The 18,126-nt window shown below is 46.1% G+C and overlaps 1 protein-coding gene across 1 annotated transcript in view; it reads right to left on the reverse strand.

Moving 5' to 3' along the window:
- LOC124718682 (membrane-associated transporter protein) overlaps positions 1-18,126 on the reverse strand; it is a 152,300-nt gene that overhangs the window by 71,681 nt on the left and 62,493 nt on the right. Inside the window, exons 5-6 of the mRNA XM_047244306.1 lie at positions 8,385-8,536; positions 4,113-4,217 (exon numbers count right to left, since the gene is read on the reverse strand). Coding sequence (XP_047100262.1) covers positions 4,113-4,217; positions 8,385-8,536 — 257 coding nt within the window. The remainder of the gene's footprint in view (positions 1-4,112; positions 4,218-8,384; positions 8,537-18,126) is intronic.

The raw sequence follows: 18,126 nt of genomic DNA on the forward strand, positions 1-18,126 counted from the left end.
ACTATAATAGGAAAAAGGGCATTTAAATGCCCAGCTTCATACATATTTTTTACGAAGCTAATTTATTAGCCACAAATAAGAGACGCTCTTTTCATATTACCTTATTACAAATCTCATTTCGTTTGTTTTAAAATACGCACTAAGTGGATAATTTGCATACAGCATGTCATAGATAATAATTGTGAACAATGCCGCAGTCCATTATCACTGCCCATTGTACAAGCTTACTTCTTTTAAAAGAATATACTTTCGTGAATCGACAAACACATTTGTCGTTGTCGCCTTGATTATGATTTACCTATTCCAACCACGGACTGACATGTTTACATAAAGTATGAAGTGCAATTAAAATCTGAAAATACAGTTAGAGGTTATTCTGGCCTTTGTGATATATTAGGCAAGAACCGAAGACTACGTTCTAATCTACACATTTCGCATTTATTTACTTCTTTGTATTTTATAGTCGTATTTCTAATTAAACTTCCCTTCAACAACTGGGAAATTACGAGCAATTATCCATGGAAATGTATATAGAAGGATGTATCATATATTCATGATTATTATTTTGTGTCATTCGGTTCATTTTTAATGATGTTTTCTCCACATTCCCACGACTACCCTTGTCCCAGTGACTATACTTATTCCAAATACTGCCATTATTTAAAACTACGAAAGTTTCATAAGGGTCCACTGGCTGTCGATTAAAACATTTGTGTGCTCTTTGCACCAAGCTGCGATAATCTGCCTTTGTTCTACTCAATATCGTCTTGTAAGCACGGCACAAGCTGCAAAGTGCACGGCTGCAGACGCCTTCCCGATCGAAAGCTCACAAGTGAGTGAACGGTACGACTTGTGTCAGCAACATTCGTGTAATATCGCCTGTGTTCGGCTCTGATCAACATGTGGCAGTGAGAGGGGGAGGCAGCCGAGTTGCGGATGGCCGCCTGCGCAACTGCGTGTACTCTTTAGTGTGCAGTGAAAATGTAAGATGGCAAGAACTATGCCCCGTACATGAAGTCATTAAAGATAACCTAACTCACGTTGAGCGAACAGTAGGGCTGAACAAAAATGACTGACGAGGCTCAATGCATCTTGTAGAGGGTATAGTATGGACGTATTGGAATAATTAATGTCGGGTGATGGTTTTAAAGTAAGTCACACAACATGAAAACTTTGTGGAAACGAGTCGATTCACTGGACGCTAGTTTACCCCAGGGAATCATTTAGAGTTGAGTGTGGCCGGCCGGGGGAGTGGCTAAGAGAAGTGACAATAGGCAGCTTAGGGTGGCTCAAGCTCTGAGAAAGCGGTAATGGTGCGCCGCCTCCAGCCGCCTTAAGATGAGTGACAGTGAGCGGGTGGTTGACCCCGACTCCTTGCTGCTGTACCGGGAAACAGATGGAGAACTTTATGCCTGTTGATAAATGTCCGTCATCCCACTTTCTGTGAAACATGCGAGAAAGCCACGCAAAGCTACAGTGGATCAGTCAACTGAGGTCAAAATATGCGTGTTCGTGACTATAGCTACTTCACGGTGAATTCACGGTCCACAGAGCCTGAAGTAAATCAGGTGAAGAACGACAGCATGAAATACGCCGGCCTCCAATGGGAACGTAGGACCAAGGAATTTGAAGTACTCTCCTGGGAGTCAGAATTCTGGAAAACTTGGTGTTTGTGCAGACGCTAACCTTTATGGGTGGTCTGGGGGGAGCTAAATAGAAGAAGTTGAGAGGAAGGGAAATTTTGTGGGAATTTGCTCACTTCCCAGAGCAGGCATTGGTCGGCACTGGGAAGTGACGCATAATTAACGCGACTTGCGCTGCAATTGGCGTAAGTGATTTTTCTGGAGGGGAAACCGAGGCGAAGAGCAGACTGGCAGAAGTCTCAGTAGAGGTCTTCCGTTCCCAGCTTGCCTAGAGTGCGGACGTGGTGTTCTTTACTCAGCTTGCCTGAGAAAGAGTGAGCATCTCTGCAGTTTAGGACTTAGTAAATGGAACGATTGAGCTTAGTACTGAGCAAGATAGCTAGGAGTGAATAGACAAGCGCAGCCTTGCAGCACCACAAGGTCGGCCGACGTCCACACAACGATGATGCTCTGCCACGCTGTATTCGGTGATATTGCGCCCGCTCCGGCCACTGATTAATTTGTTGGATCATGTCGGCAAAGTTTCCATGAGGGATTCATGGGCCGTGTATTGTAGAATTCTTCTCACACTTCGCATTACGCCTGGGTCAGTTGATAGGAATTACTTTTGAGTTACCATGCTTTACTCCACGCAAACGCAATTTATTACTACTGCCTGATAGGAGAGTCTTGTAATGTGATGATTGAAGGTCGGGAGTTAAAATAAATTTGTGCTAATCGACTGCATCTGTTTTCAATCAAGTAGTTGAAATCTCAAGTCACTTTCTTAATTAATTTTATGTTCAACATTTGCATCTGTGTTCAACAGCTGAATATAGCATCAATTTGCACCCCTTTTTAATTAAAAGTGATCAATTCTGAATAAATTTGTGTCAACACTGCCACCGCAGTTCAATCAGGAGTCACAGGGCCGTATTACTTTTTTGCGTTATCCGATATTGCTGCAGTTTTGCACTCTCTGTTGATCTGTTAGTCAATTAGCTGGGGTGAACACACGCCAAAACCAGCTAAGTGACGGGTGGGGTGTTACAAAAAGAGTGGTTGACCGGGCACTTAGCGATGCGGCCTAGTTAGCCCACAAGTAAATGCTGCGGACCTGGCGTACACAGTTAGATTAGTTTCTACTGGCTGTCACGAGGAATTGGACATCGGGTCTAGTAAACTGATGTCTATACATAAAAATGAAAATGTTCGTGTGATCAAAATCGTTAATTTCTGTAGGTTTATCACCAACTGCCTGCCCCGATAGCTGAGTGGTCAGCATGAGGGATTGCCGTACTACGGGCCCGGGTTCGATTCCCAGCTGGATCAGAGATTTTCTCTGCTCACAGACTGGGTGTTGTCTTCATCATCATTTCATCCCCATCCGGCGCGCAGGTTTCCAAATGTGGGGTCGAATGTAATGAGACGTGCACCAAGGTGGCCGGACCTGCCCCGAAAGGGGCCTCCCGGCCAATGACGCCAAACGCTCATTTCCACCACTGACTGCTTTGAAATTTTTGACGTAACGTTGAATTGTAATACGGGTGCGTTTTTAGATACCCAGTTCTTTAATATATCTATATATATATATATATATATATATATATATATATATATATATATATATGAAAAGCATGGTTATCAAAAATCTCTAAATGTACATTTCCGATTTACTTCAAATTTTTATACGTTACCATAATAAATGTTCAGACAGCTATAGCCTGTATATTTTCTAATATATGAGTATATATATAAAATGTGCAATAGTGACAGGAAAGTTGTATCTATGGCTTATTGGTTTATGATTAAAATGCTGCTACAGAATCTGAATTTGCAATAGCAATAAACAAGGCTCAAGGTCAGAGAGGGGAGGGAAGAGGAGATCACTAGAAGGATGGGACGAAATGGATGTATAAGGAGGAGATGGGCAGAGAGAAAGGAGGAGCAGGTGGAGAGAGAGGGGGATTAGAAGATGGATAGAGGGGGATGAGGCGAAGATAGAGACGGGGAGGAGAAGGAGAGAGGGGGAGAAAAAGATGGATAGAGAGGGGGAGGAGAAGATATAGGGGAAGAGAAGATGGAGAGAGGAGGAGGAGAAGATGGAGAGAGAGGAAGAGGAGAATATGGAAAGTGGAAAGCGTGGAGAAGATGGAAAGAGAGGAGGAGGAGATTACGGAGAGAGAGGGAAAGGAGAAGATACAGAGAGAGGGGAGGAGAAGTGAGAGAGAGAGGGGAGAGGAGAAGATCAACAATGAGAGGTGGAGGAGATGATGAACAGAGAGAGGCAGAAGGAGGAGATGGACAAGGAAAGGCAGAGGTGGAGATGGACAGAGGCAGGAGAGAGAAGGAGATTAGGATGTACATCTAATTCCCACACATGTTAGAAAAATGTGGTTTCTCTTTTTTCTTTCTTTTCCATTTAAGTAAACCATGTGGCTGCATACAGCCACTCCTCAAAAATAAAAAAAGAGAATAAAGAAAACTAACCTGGTTAGCATAGTCTGGCGACACGCTGCCGTATCCGTAGCCATTCACCGACGCCTCCGTGGATATCTTTGTGTACTCGGCGCTGTCCGGCTTCCCCTGCTGGTTCTGCAACACGCGACAACACACAATTATGGAATGTGGTACAAGACGGCAAAGCGGTACAATGTTACCGACACACTCGTGGAACCCACTGTAGTAGCAGAAGGTCACCGACGATGGTGGCCGAGTATAGGCTTGTTCTGCACACCTACATCACGTGTGCCCCACAGCTGATGAACGTTCAGTATGTTCTGAGCGCACTGCTGTGAATTCTGTTGGGGGAGCTGTTCAAATTAATACACGTCGATATTTGCTGTAAATTATATGTCAGCAATTGGCAGCACTGGCGCCTTCTCGCTAGTATCTTCCGTTGTTGTGTGCTTCAGTATCAACGCGTCTGCTCTGTTGTCGAGTTATCTGCTGATTGCTCAGTTTGATACACTGCGCCCGTTCCTGTGTGTCATTTCAACAGGTAATTTCTTTGATTATGAACATAACTTAGTAAGTAATAGAAAGCTAATTTAGAATATAAAATGCGCTTATATTCTTTTTGGAGCGTGTAGTCTTCTTTTACAGTTGTCTGAATATCAAGTATCAAATTGATACACCGCGCCTGATTGCGTTTTTTATAGGAACTTTATGAGTTTAGGTGGGATATACTTCATGATAGTAGGCTGCAGTAAGACATAGAATAATGTTGCAGAAATCCAAAAGGATGACCGGCAGTGCTACGTATTTACCACTAACTGGTCCTACGTTGAGCTGACATCTGTCAAATTTTAGATGTGATGTTACTTTATTGCGGGACAGTCAAACAGTGCAGCGTAAGCAAATTGTAATGTTGCACGATAAGGGATAAAGTCAACTGGGCGACGACACACACTGTATCACGTTCACACGCTGAGCACACGATTGACCTCGTGAAACGAGTGACAAATATTCAAACAACTTGCGGGAATGCAGCCGGGTGACGTCACTGACAACCACCGATGTTTTACGACAGCAGCATATCCTGCCATTTTCAAGGCATAACTGCAGCAAGTAAGTGCTGTGCAAGGGATTTTAAAACCTCGATCTGCACAGAAACTATGGAAAGACAACACACATACACAATCACAAGCTGTAAACACTACCGCCATCACAAACTAAACATGACCGATGTTAATTAATAGTCAATAGGTGAAGTAGCATTAACTCTGTCCCTCTGTTCTTTGACAAAGAAGAGAGCTGGACTGCATTCAGAATTTAAACAAAAACCACAATCTCTATTTATAAGGTTACTTGCAATTGTAGTACCAATACATAAAAAGGGGGACAAGAGAGATGCAAACAACTACAGAGGAATATCGCTACTAGAGGTCGGATACAAGGTGCTGTCATAACTATTGCTCAAGAGAGTAGAAGAACAGTTGGCGACTACCTAGCGGGATTCACGAAGGGAAGAGGTTGTATAGAACAGATATTTATCCTGAAGCAACTGATAGAACACAGAGCCTTAAAAAACAAAAAAGACAGTAATAACCTTTGTGGACTTCACAAAGGCATATGACTCCATAGACAGACAGTCTCTTGTCAGGATCCTGAAAAACAGAGGACTTCATGGAACTACACAAGAACTCATAAAACTAATTCTGACAGACACAAAAGCAAGGGTGACATTCAGAGGAGTATTGTCAGAAGAATTTGAGATCAAGACTGGTGTTAAACAGGGAGATGGATTGCCACCATTGTTGTTCAGTATAGCACTGGACGAAGTGATCAAGCAGCGCAGAGCAGTAAACGAGGAAATCGGAATACCAAAGACCCATGTGGGGGACAAATGACTGCCTAGCCTTTGCAGACGACATAGCAATAGTAAGTGAGATGGAAGAACACGGAAAGACACAACTCGACAACTTATGTAAGGTAGCCAGAAAGGTGGGACTGAGGATCGCCTATAACAAGACAAAGACATTAAGTACCACTGTGGACTGGGAAACACCGAAAGGCACTGTGCAAATGGTGGACAAATTTAAATATCTGGGAGAATTTATAACAGGAAGAAACAGGAGCAAGGAGGGAATAACAGAAAGGATAAAGAAGATGAGGTCAGCCTTCTGCATTACGAGAGAGATATACAAAAAAAAAGAATATATCCACAGAGGCAAAGATAAGCCACTACAAGGCAACGGTGAGAAGTGCAGTATTATATGCTGCTGAGACGATGACACTAGGAAGAAATGGGGGCAGAACAACTAGAGAGAGAAGAGAGAAAAATACTGAGTAAAATACTCGGTCCCAAAAGAGGTGGAGAGATGTGGATGTGAAGACATAGGGAAGAATTGTACAGGAACATGAGAACAATACCCGGGGAAATCAGACTCAAAAGGGCAAGATTTGCTGGACATGTAGTTAGGATGAGTATGGACAGAATGACAATGAGAGTGTCAGAAACAACAGGGAGGACAAGGGGAAAGACAGGAACCAGGTGGATTGTCGAACTTCGGAAGGATTGGTTCAAATGGTTCAAATGGCTCTGAGCACTATGGGACTTAACATCTATGGTCATCAGTCCCCTAGAACTTAGAACTACTTAAACCTAACTAACCTAAGGACATCACACAACACCCAGCCATCACGAGGCAGAGAAAATCCCTGACCCCGCCGGGAATCGAACCCGGGAACCCGGGCGTGGGAAGTGAGAACGCTACCGCACGACCACGAGATGCGGGCTCGGAAGGATTGGTTGGAATTTGGGATCAAGGTCGAAGGAAAGGAAAATTGGAGGAACAAATATACACCGATCAATATGCCGGAGATCAACGACAGAGAAGAATACAGGAGAAGATTAGAGTGTCACCAGTGGAGCCGACAGGAGAAAAGGGCACTGAAGATCTCGGAAGAAGAGCGGGAGAGAAGAAAGGTTGTGGGCGAAGAAGAGGAAAATGCAGTTCACGAAGGGGCTACTTGTGTTCCTACAGAGGCCGTAACGCAAGAAGAAGAAGGTTACTTGTTAATTTAATATCAATGTACAGCTACACTACCGATGACAAACAGCTGGATACAGCATCTGCCGTAAAATATCTAGGCGTAACTATCCAGAGTGACCTTAAGTGGAATGACCACATAAAACAGATAGTGGGAAAAGCAGACACCAGGCTCAGATTCATCAGAAGAATCTTGAGTAAATGTAACTTACCAACGAAAGAAGTGGCTTATAAGGTGCTTGTTCGCCCGATTCTTGAGTATTATTCATCTATCTGGGATCCCTATCATACAGGACTGATAGAGGAGATAGAGACGATCCAACAAAGAGCGGCGCGTTTCGTCACGGGATCGTTTAGCTGGCGAGAGGGCGTTACGGAGATGCTGAACAAACTCCACTGGCAGACGTTACGAGAGAGGTGCCATACATCACGCAGAGATTTACTATTGAAACTTCGGGACAGAGCTTTTCAGGAGGAGTCAGACAACATATTACTTCCTCCCATATATATCTCGCGTATTGACCACGAGGAGAAAATTCGAGAAATTAGAGCCAATACAGAGGTTTACTGACACTCATTCTTCCCACGCACTATTCATGACTGGAACAAGGTTGGAGGGATCAGATAGTGGTACCGAAAGTGCCCTCCACCACACACCATTAGATGGCTTGCGGAGTATGATGTAGATGTAGAATGACCTCCTTCATAAAACTATTCAAACAGCCAAGAGTGTATGCCAGAATTCCGCATTGCTATATCTCCTAGGATGACCGGTGACAAGATAACGTTGTGCAACGTTGACTTTGCTCGGCTGTTGTTGGTATATGAGACGGCTATGCTCAGTACGCCGGTCCTCCACAATCCTCATAGTATGACTAATATATGACTTTCCACAACCGCAATGAACACGGTAAACATCCACCTTACGGAAACCGAACTGCCTCTTTGGTTCAAATGGCTCTGAGCACTATGGGACTCAACTGCTGTGGTTATCAGTCCCCTAGAACTTAGAACTACTTAAACCTAACTAACCTAAGGACATCACACACATCCATGCCCGAGGCAGGATTCGAACCTGCGACCGTAGCAGTCGCACGGTTCCGGACTGCGCACCTAGAACCGCGAGACCACCGCGGCCGGCAACTGCCTCTTTATGGAACCTAAAGGACCCTGATCTTAGATGGTCCATTGGAGATATAGCTAGCCACTGGAGTGTCTGCTCTCAGAGCTGGTGTGCCGGTGTTCTTCCTCCAGCAGCTGGACTCACCTGTTGGCTGTGCAGCTGCTGACGAGCCTCGTCCGCCTCCAGCACGTCCAGCGGTATCTCCCGGAAGCTGGTCACGGTGTACGTGACGCACGCCACGAAGATGAATGTGATCAGCGTGAAGACTGCCCGCACGTGTCCACCCAGCACGCGGCCTGCCATACAAAACAACACAACACCAACATCTCGTTACACTGAGGTCCCTCTAAACTTTCCGTCTCTAAATCAACCGACAAGAAATGTAAAACGTCAGTCGTCGTGCACCGTGATCAATCGACATGAGTACACCCCACAAGACTGGCCGGATATTGACTTCACTCTCTGCATAAGCAGACCGACGGCTCCCCTCTCCTCTCGGCCCCCCCCCCGCCCCCCCCCCCCCCCGAGACGCATACAGACACATACGAGGGTAATCCCAAAAGTAAGGTTTCGAGAGAGCACTTTCCAGGAAGAGTCGGACAACATATTACTCCCCCCCCCCCCCACCAAACATCTTCATGACCACCAGGAGAAAGCCTATACAGAGACAACAATTATTCTTCCCAGAGTGGGAAGGCTCAGTCAGGTGGTACCCCGCCACACAATATTATGTGTGGAAGTAGATGTAGTGCAGAATGCGTCCTTAACAGCATCGGGCAGTTCCTCGTGAGGGTAATCCCACAAGTAAGGTCTCCTATTTTTTATAAGTACATAGACTTGTTTATTTCTACAATGGTTTCCGTCAGTTTACAGCTTAAACATTTAGCCATTTTTCGACATAATCACCATTTCCGTCGATGTATTTTTGTAGACGCCGTGGCAGTTTTTGTGTGCCATGTCATACCAGCTGTTCAGAAAGCTATGAACCTCTTCTTTCATCTCGTCGTCGGAGCTGAATCGCCTTCCGGCCAAATCTTTTAACATAGGGAACAGGTGAAAGTCACTGAGCGCCAAGTCAGGACTATAGAGTGGGTGATTGGGTGAGAATGTTCCACTGAAACTGTTGCAGGGGAGCAACGGTTTGCCGATAGATGTGTGGGCGAGCGATGTCATGGAGAATGTGTACGCCCTCGCTCAACATTCCTCTTCTCCGATTCTGAATTGCCCGTTTGAGTATTTTCAGAATCTCACAGTACCTGTTAGCGTTAATTGTGGTCCCAGCGATTCAGCTCCGACGACGAGTTGAAAGAAGAGATTTATAACTTTCTGAACAGCATGGCGGCGAGCTGGTATGACATGGGCATACAAAAACTGCCACAGCGTCTACAAAAATTCATCGACGGAAATTATGTCGAAAAATAGCTAAATGTTCAAGCTGTAAACCATTGTAGAAATAAGCAGGTCTATGTACTTATAAAAAATTGGAGACCTTACTTTTGGGATTACCCTTGTACATTATCGCATTCACTGAGCTTTTACGTGGGCAAGTCAATTATTATTCGCAAAGTAGTAATAAAATTTTGTTGTAATCAAATAGAAAACTTACAAGAACATCATTTTTTGACATAGCCTCCTTGCGTTTCAAAGCATTTGGTCCATCGTTGTACAAACTTCCTGATGCCCTCATAAAAGAAGGTTCTCGGTTGAGCTGCGAGCCAGGAATGCACCGCTTCTTTCACTGCTTCGTTCGAGGCAAATCGACAGCCCCTTAATGCCTGTTTGAGTGGACCAAACAAGTGATAGAAGTGGGCAGGATCGGGACTATATGGAGGATGATTCAGTACTTCAAATCTGAGTTTCTGGAGCGTTTCAGCAGTGTGGGCAGCAGTATGCGGACGGGCATTGTTGTACAACAACACAATACCTTTTGACAGCAGTCCTCCGCGTTTGCTTCGAACTGCAGCCTTTAGCCTGGCAGTAAGCATCTCACTGTAACGTACACTGTTTACTGTTGTGCCCCTCTCCCCATAATGTTCCAGTACTGGACCTTGTGCGTCCCAAAAAACCATAAGCATCAGTTTTCCTGCGGACGGTTGGGTCTTTAACTATTTCCTGCACGGCGAATTTCGATGTTTCCATCCCATACTATGCCGTTTACCCTCCGGCTCGTAATGATGCATCCATGTTTCGTCACCAGTAATGATCCTGTCTAAGTTGTCCCCTTCGTTACCATAGAGATCCAAATGTTTTTGCAGATGTCCAACCGCGTTTGGTTATGCAAGTGTGTGAGTTGTTTTGGGATCCATCTTGCACAAACTCTATGAAACGCAAGTCTTTTTTGGATGATTTCGTAGGCAGAGCGGTGACTAATTTGCAGACGATGTGCCACTTTGTCAATAGTTAATTGTCTGTCTAAGAGAATCATTTCACGTGAACGTTCAATGGTTTCTTTGTTAGTGGCGGAAAACTCCTTCATGCATATCACTTGTGCGACAATTTTTCAATCCATTCGTAGACACCCCGTTGTGGCAGAACACTGTTCCCGTACCGTGCCGAAAGTCTTCGGTGAATTTGGGCCCCTGATACGCCTACCGACTACAAAAAAGGGATCACTGAACGTTGCTCTTCTTTGGTGCAAACAGACAGCGGGACAGCCATGATTAACAGCACGGCAGCGATAGCGAAACTAACCTAGCAGCTTGAAAATTGCAAAGATATAACAACAAACGAACAAAGCATTCGTCATCAACGCATAACGACAGTATTATCAAAATAAACAAAAATATAACTAGTGATTATAGCGATTAAAAGTCTTCTGGGTATTGCCACGTCATTGCTAAAAACTAACAACAATAAAAAACTAAAACGAACGTTCCGGCCGAATTGAAACGGCCTTCCTCAGAGCACAATTGGTTTTGCATGGGGATAAGTGCTTCTGTTTATTACAGACTATCGATGTCTGATTTCAGTGTTGTAAAACTTTTATTTGGCGCTCTAATATGACTGGCTAGTCATGACGTAAGGGAAGATGGAAGGAAAGAGGCTATTCGTGGATGTCCATGTCGTCAACGATTGGTAGCTGTCCGCCAATCAGCGTTATAAATATAACTAAATTGCCAATACTAATTGTCTTACCCTCGTAATGTTGTGAGTGAGACATATTGTCTCAAATTGAAATATTCCAGGTTGGAATTCCCAATGTCGCTCTACTGACTAGCCTAGTATTTGGCGAAGAAGGCCCTGACCCTACATGGTCATTACGCAAACAGCCTGTCAACCGAAAAAAAAAACCACTAAGATATTGACAGTCTTTAAAAATAAGTATCTCAAGCTTTCCCAGCAGACAGTCCTGGTCAGTATTGCAAAATAATGTTAGAAGCTTATGTCTGGAAACAATCGAATCTTGAGATATTGGATAATTAACTTGTGCAGAGAACGGTCAGCACTCATTTGCAACAGTCTCATAGGCAAGCTGAGCTGTTACATTCGTATGGCTTCCACATTTACCTGATATGAGAAAAAGTCAGGCATTCAGTGGAGTGTGAACGACGCAAACAAGGGTCCTATTGCAACAGACTGCAAATGGCAGTCACATTTTAGGAGCACAGTTCATCCACACGCAAATGTGTTCGCCAATTGGACACACACTATATGGAGGGTTTCATCGTGTTTCCTCCCGAAGCAACCTGTGGAACGCGAGACTCCTGCAGTTAGCAGGAAAATGGAAGGAGGTGGCACGCATGTCAAGCTTTCCAGCCACGCTTCACCACACGGGTCGTGGTGGCTGACCGTACGGGGCGCCGCTTGCAGTGTCAGCACACAGGTAGCCCAACTGAACGCCCCGTGCCTCTACAAGGATATACTCGTATCTCCAGACATACACTACTGGGCCGAAACATTATGACCACTTACCTAACAGCAAGATGGTCCACCTTTGGGAAGCAACGTAGCAGCAATCCTGCGTGGCGTGTATCTGATAAGCTCTTAATAGGGTTCTGTGGTGTCACCGCCAGACACCACACTTGCTAGGTGGTAGCTTTAAATCGGCCGCGGTCCATTAGTACATGTCGGACCCGCGTGTCGCCACTGTCAGGGATCGCAGACCGAGCGCCACCACAAGGCAGGTCTCGAGAGACTGACGAGCACTCGCCCCAGTTGTACGGACGACGTAGCTAGCGATGCACACTGACGAAGCCTCGCTCATTTGCAGAGCAGATAGTTAGAATAGCCTTCAGCTAAGTCAATGGCTACGACCTAGCAAGGCGCCATTTGTATTACATTGCGTGTATCTATAGAGTCTCACTTGTATCGCCACAATCTCCAGATGTACCAAAAGGATGGATTAAAGTTAAGTATTCCAGAAGCTACGTACTTTTCTTTATAGCATTCATTACGTATCCTGTTTCAGACCTCACGCCATCCTGCTTTAGCTTAGCGCGTGCCTTTCGGCTTCCTCTCATTGTGTCTAGGCTGTCTTGTCTGGACACAACATTTTTTGGATCCCATCCTCGTCGCCAAAAAATGTTGTGTCCAGACAAGACAGCCTAGACACAATGAGAGGAAGCCGAAAGGCACGCGCTAAGCTAAAGCAGGATGGCGTGAGGTTTGAAACAGGATACGTAATGAATGCTATAAAGAAAAGTACGTAGCTTCTGGAATACTTAACTTTAATCCATCCTTGTGGTACATCTGGAGATTGTGGCGATACAAGTGAGACTCTTTAGATACATGCAATGTTACTAATGGTGCCTTGCTAGGTCGTAGCCATTGACTTAGCTGAAGGCTATTCTATCTGCTCTGCAAATGAGCGAGGCTTCGTCAGTGTGCATCGCTAGCTACGTCGTCCGTACAACTGGGGCGAGTGCTAGTCCGTATCTCGAGACCTGCCTTGTGGTGGCACTCGGTCTGCGATCCCTGACAGTGGCGACACGCGGGTCCGACATGTACTAATGGACCGCGGCCGATTTAAAGCTACCACCTAGCAAGTGTGGTGTCTGGCGGTTACACCACAGGTTCAAGCACAAGACGTCTGTAGGTCATGCAATTCCCATACATAACCGGCAGTGCTATGCAGGGTGCTCTAAAACTTCCCTTACAAACTTGTACAGGGGCCTGAGTAGATACACACATCCAAAAAAGTTTTACATCACCCCAGTTCCCAGAACTCCTGAAGATACACGTTGTCTGTGGATATTGTATCACAGACACAGCCGCTTTGTCTGTTCAGAGATGTCACTAAACTCGCCCAAAGATGTAAGTAACCATGCACGAGCGGCCCCTACTAGACAGAGCGGGTCCGACAGCTGATCAGTTCCAGTCATTCCACCAGGAAGGAGGTACACGGCTCGTATTGTCTGTAGTTCAACCATGTCTAGACAGTCAGTACCTCGGTTCGATCGCGTGTGTATTGTTACTTTAGGGCTCTCAGCAAGGTAAGTGTCCAGGCGTCATGGAATGAACCAAAACGATGTTGTTCCAACATAGAGGAGATACAGAGAGACAGTAACTGTCCATGACATGCCTCGCACAGGCATCCCTAGGGCTACTACTGCAGTGCATGACCGCTACCTACGGATTACGGATCAGAGGAAGCCTGACAGCAAACCCGCCATCAATAATGCTCTTCGTGCAGCCACAGGGCGCCGTGTGCACAATAGGCTGCATGATGCTCAGCTTCATTCGCGACATCCACGGCGAGGTCCCTCTTTGCAACCACGACACCATACAGCGCGGTACAGAAGGGCCCAACAACATGCTGAATGGACTGCTGAAAATTGGCATTACGTTCTCTTCACCGATGTCGCATATTCCCAACAACATGCTGAACGGACTGCTCAAAATTGGCATTACGTTCTCTTCACCGATGTCGCATATGCCTTCAACCTGACAATCGTCGGAGACGTGTTAGGAGACAACCCGGTCAGGCTGAACGCCTTAGGTACACTGTTCAGCGAATAAAGCAAGATGGAAGTGTAAGCGTAGGCTTCCGCGGCCGTTGTCTTCTTCAATAAAATTCTTCAGGGTATCAGACCGCATCGTCATAATTTTAAAATGCGCCAACGTTTCGGCCAGCGTTGCAGCTAGCCTTCATCAGGGCCTTACGTTAACTGCTAAATGAACACACTTGGTTCCTTAAATAGCTGCACGAGGAAACCGTGTCGTTACTTGATTGGCTGTAAAAGGAGGAGGAGGAGGGGTGAAAGGTATGCTTTATTGGTGTTTCCTTTATTATCTGTCATTGGCTGAAATAGCTGTTTTCTATTGGTCGTTATATTAATCCACCCCATTGGAGGAGACGGACGAATAGCGAACAGGTGATGGCTGTGACGTCACACTGTTTCCATGCTGTCCAGAAGCCGGCTGCGGCGTGCCATTGCTTTGTGTGCTCGCGACCACTACTGCGGCTCTCCGCGTGTCTGCATGGGCCGCCACGGCTCTGCCGCCGCTCCGTAGCCCTGCTATTGCAGGCAGCCAAGACCTCGGAAGCTTGTACCCGTCCTCTCTATTCATGTTGGCGGGTCTTTTGGCTATTTCTATCGCCTCTCTAATCTTTCTTTTGAAAGTGAGAGGCTGTTTCGCCAGGACGCGGGCTTCTTGAAAAAATATTGGTTTCCCGCACTCGTCTCGGTGTTCCGCCACTGCTGACTTAGTGTGTTGTTTCAGGCGGATATATCTTTCATGTTCCGAGAGCCTTGTGCTAATCGGACGTCCCGTCTCACCTATGTAGACTAATCCACAACCAATTTCATACACGCCAGCTGTGTGTAGTTTGTCAGCTGCATCCTTGGCAGAACCGAGCATGTCTGATATTTTGTTTCTGCTTCGGAAAATTGGTTTGATGTCGGCTTTTCGTAGAATTTTGCCAATACGTTCGGTGACCCCTTGTACATATGGTAACACAGCAATGCTCTGTGCCTCCTTCTCCTCTTTCCTATTAGTCTTCTCCCTTGTCGACATGGTGCTGTCTATCATCTGCTTCCCATAGCCATTAGTTCCGAAAATGGACCTGAGGCGTTCAAGTTCTGTCTTCAGATGTTCTTCGTCGCTTATCCTGTACGCTCTCTTCGTTAGCGTGTGCAGGGCGGACTTCTTCTGCGTGGGGTGATGGTGGGAGGAGGCATGAAGGTACCTGTCCGTATTGGTTGGTTTCCTGTACACTTTGTGGCCAAGATGGAAGTCTCCTACTATTTTGGGGTGCCACTATGTGGGGCCGACGTATACCGCTGGTAATCATGGAAGGCACCGTAACGGCTGTACGATACGTGAATATCATCCTCCGACCGACAGTGCAACCATATCGGCAGCATACTGGCGACGCATTCGTCATCATGGACGACAATTCGCGCATCCATCGTGCACATCTTGTGAATAAATTCCTCCAGTGTAACGCATCGCTCGTCTAGAGTGGCCAGCATATTCTCCAGACATGAACCCTGTCGAAATTGCCTGGGATAGATTGAAAAGGGCTGTTTCTGGACGACGTGACCACTTTGACAGATCTACGCCGAATCGCCGTTGAGGAGTGGGATAATCTGGATCAACAGTGCCTTGATGAACTGGTGGATACTATGGCACGACGACTACAGGCATGCATCAATGTAAGAGGACGGGCTACTCGGTATTAGAGCTACCGCTGTGTACCGGTGTGTTCACCACCTCTGAAGGTGCAATGTGTTGTTTTCATGAGCAATAAAAAGGGCGGAAATGATGTTTATGTTGATCTCTATTCCAATTTTCTGTACAGGTTCCGGAACTCTCGGAACCCAGGCGATGCAAAACTTTTTTTAGTGTGTGTGTGTGGTATTTCGAATGGGAATTCAAGTCCGGTAACGCACCGTGTTACAACCATTTGGAAGCACGTTGGTAACGCGATTAGAGCACACTACATATATGGGTAATTCAGAAGCAGCTGTACACAATTCGTGGGTGTAATGTATGCATCAAAATAAGAGTAAAATGTTAAATAAATTTTTGTGTGAAACTGCTTTATTTCGGATTAAAGACGCGTAACATCATTTGCGGTAGACATGGCTTCAGGCGCATCGTCTTCGCCTGCATATCGACTGATGTGCCCCTGCATATTTCAGTCGGCAGCCAAGAGAGTATCCATAAAACTAAGAAACTAAACTCCACCCAGACAGGCCGTGAAGGCCAAGCGGTACTGCCCGCCCGCCGTGTCATCCTCCAACCTCAGGCATCACTGGATACGGATATTGTGGGGCGGGGGGGGGGGGGGGGGGGTAAGGTGGTGGGGAGGAGCACGCGGTCAGCACACCGCTCTCCCGGCCGTATGTCAGTTTCCGAGACCGGAGCCGCTACTTCTCAGTCAAGTAGCTCCTCAGTTTGCCTCACAAGGGCTGAGTGCACCCCGCTTGCCGACAGCGCCGGGCAGGGCGGACGGTCACCCATCCGGGTGCGATCCCAGCCCGACAGCGCTTAATTTCGGAGATCTGACGGGAAGCGGTGTTACCACTGCGGCAAGGCCGCTGGTTCAGTGTCGCTCATCCCGATTAGTGGACAGATCGTGCGGGACCAGTTGCTCGGCCCTCGACTACCACCTCTGGGGCCGTCCCGAGGAGCTCGTGCACGGTGACGCAGTTGAGCACGTAGTGCAAACTGCAGCAACGAACTGAAAATGGCTGCGCAACTGTCCTGAACGAGATGAACGGAGTCGGAAACAAATCGAGCACGTCACTGTCTTCGCCCACATGGACATAATTTTGAACATGTCCTCGAGTAAACCTACAGTACGTAGTTGCGTTGAATTTCGGGTCACTTCGTGTCGTTACCTTCTGAGAAGAATTAATTTTTTGTTGCACTTGCGATCCGTATGCTACTGGTTAACTGTGGAATAAGCAGTTTCAGACAACACCCACGAAGTATGTACAGTTACTTTTGAAGCACTCTGTGGTGTCACCGCCAGGCACCACACTTGCTAGGCTGTAGGCTTCAAATCGGCCGCGGTCCGTCAGTACACATCGGACCCGCGAGTCGCCACTGTCGACGCTAGCAGACCGAGCGCCGCCACTCGGCTGGTCTTAAGAGACAAGCTGGCGCACTGGCCAGTTCTACAGCCGACTTTAGTAGGAATGGTTCACTCGGTAGAGCTTCTGAGATCCCATGTGCAGAGACGCTAGTTAGCATAGCCTTCAGCTAAGTCAGTAGCTACGACCCAGCCAGGCGCCACATACAGTTTATGCATTGACAATTGATCTATATGTGTGAAGCAATCAGAATTGTAAAGGAGTAGTCGCAGTTCAGTCTGTAAATGCACTTGTAAATATTATTGTACAAAGTCAAGATCGACGTTCATCGCTGATGCTGAATTAAAGCTAAGTATTTTATTGTATTCCTGTCTACTAGCTTCTAATCACCTAAGTTGTTCCAGATACATCCCGTCAAGTACAGTTCATTGATCCTCACGTCAGCCTAATTGATCAACGCGTGCTATAATGGCCACCCCTTGTGATCAGACTAAGAGTCAAATTGCGTGACTCAGCCGGGTCACCCTTTTTCCATGAGGCCCATAGTTCCGTCTCATACATAACACACTCTACACATAAAAAAGCAATGTCCTGACTGAGTGACTGCGTGACTGGCCCACCATCGCCCAGCACATATTGCTGAGAACAGTAACTTGAAGTTTGGAGAAAGTGTGGATCTTATACTGTGGGAATCGTTTAAGAAGGGTTGTCTGAAATTCCACTGCAAATAAGGTAGAAACAGGCGATGAAAAATTTTTTTGAAAGTAGGTCGATATTAAGGAAATTTTGAAGATAGAACTACGAAAACTCGTATTCGGTTTCTCAGTCAGAAAATAAAAAAAGACGTGTTTCAGCATTTTTAGAAATTCAACCACTAAGGGGGTAAAACAGAGGGTGAAACT

Source organism: Schistocerca piceifrons, chromosome 10 (genome assembly GCF_021461385.2).
Source record: "Schistocerca piceifrons isolate TAMUIC-IGC-003096 chromosome 10, iqSchPice1.1, whole genome shotgun sequence".
In the NCBI taxonomy this organism is placed as follows: domain Eukaryota; kingdom Metazoa; phylum Arthropoda; class Insecta; order Orthoptera; family Acrididae; genus Schistocerca; species Schistocerca piceifrons.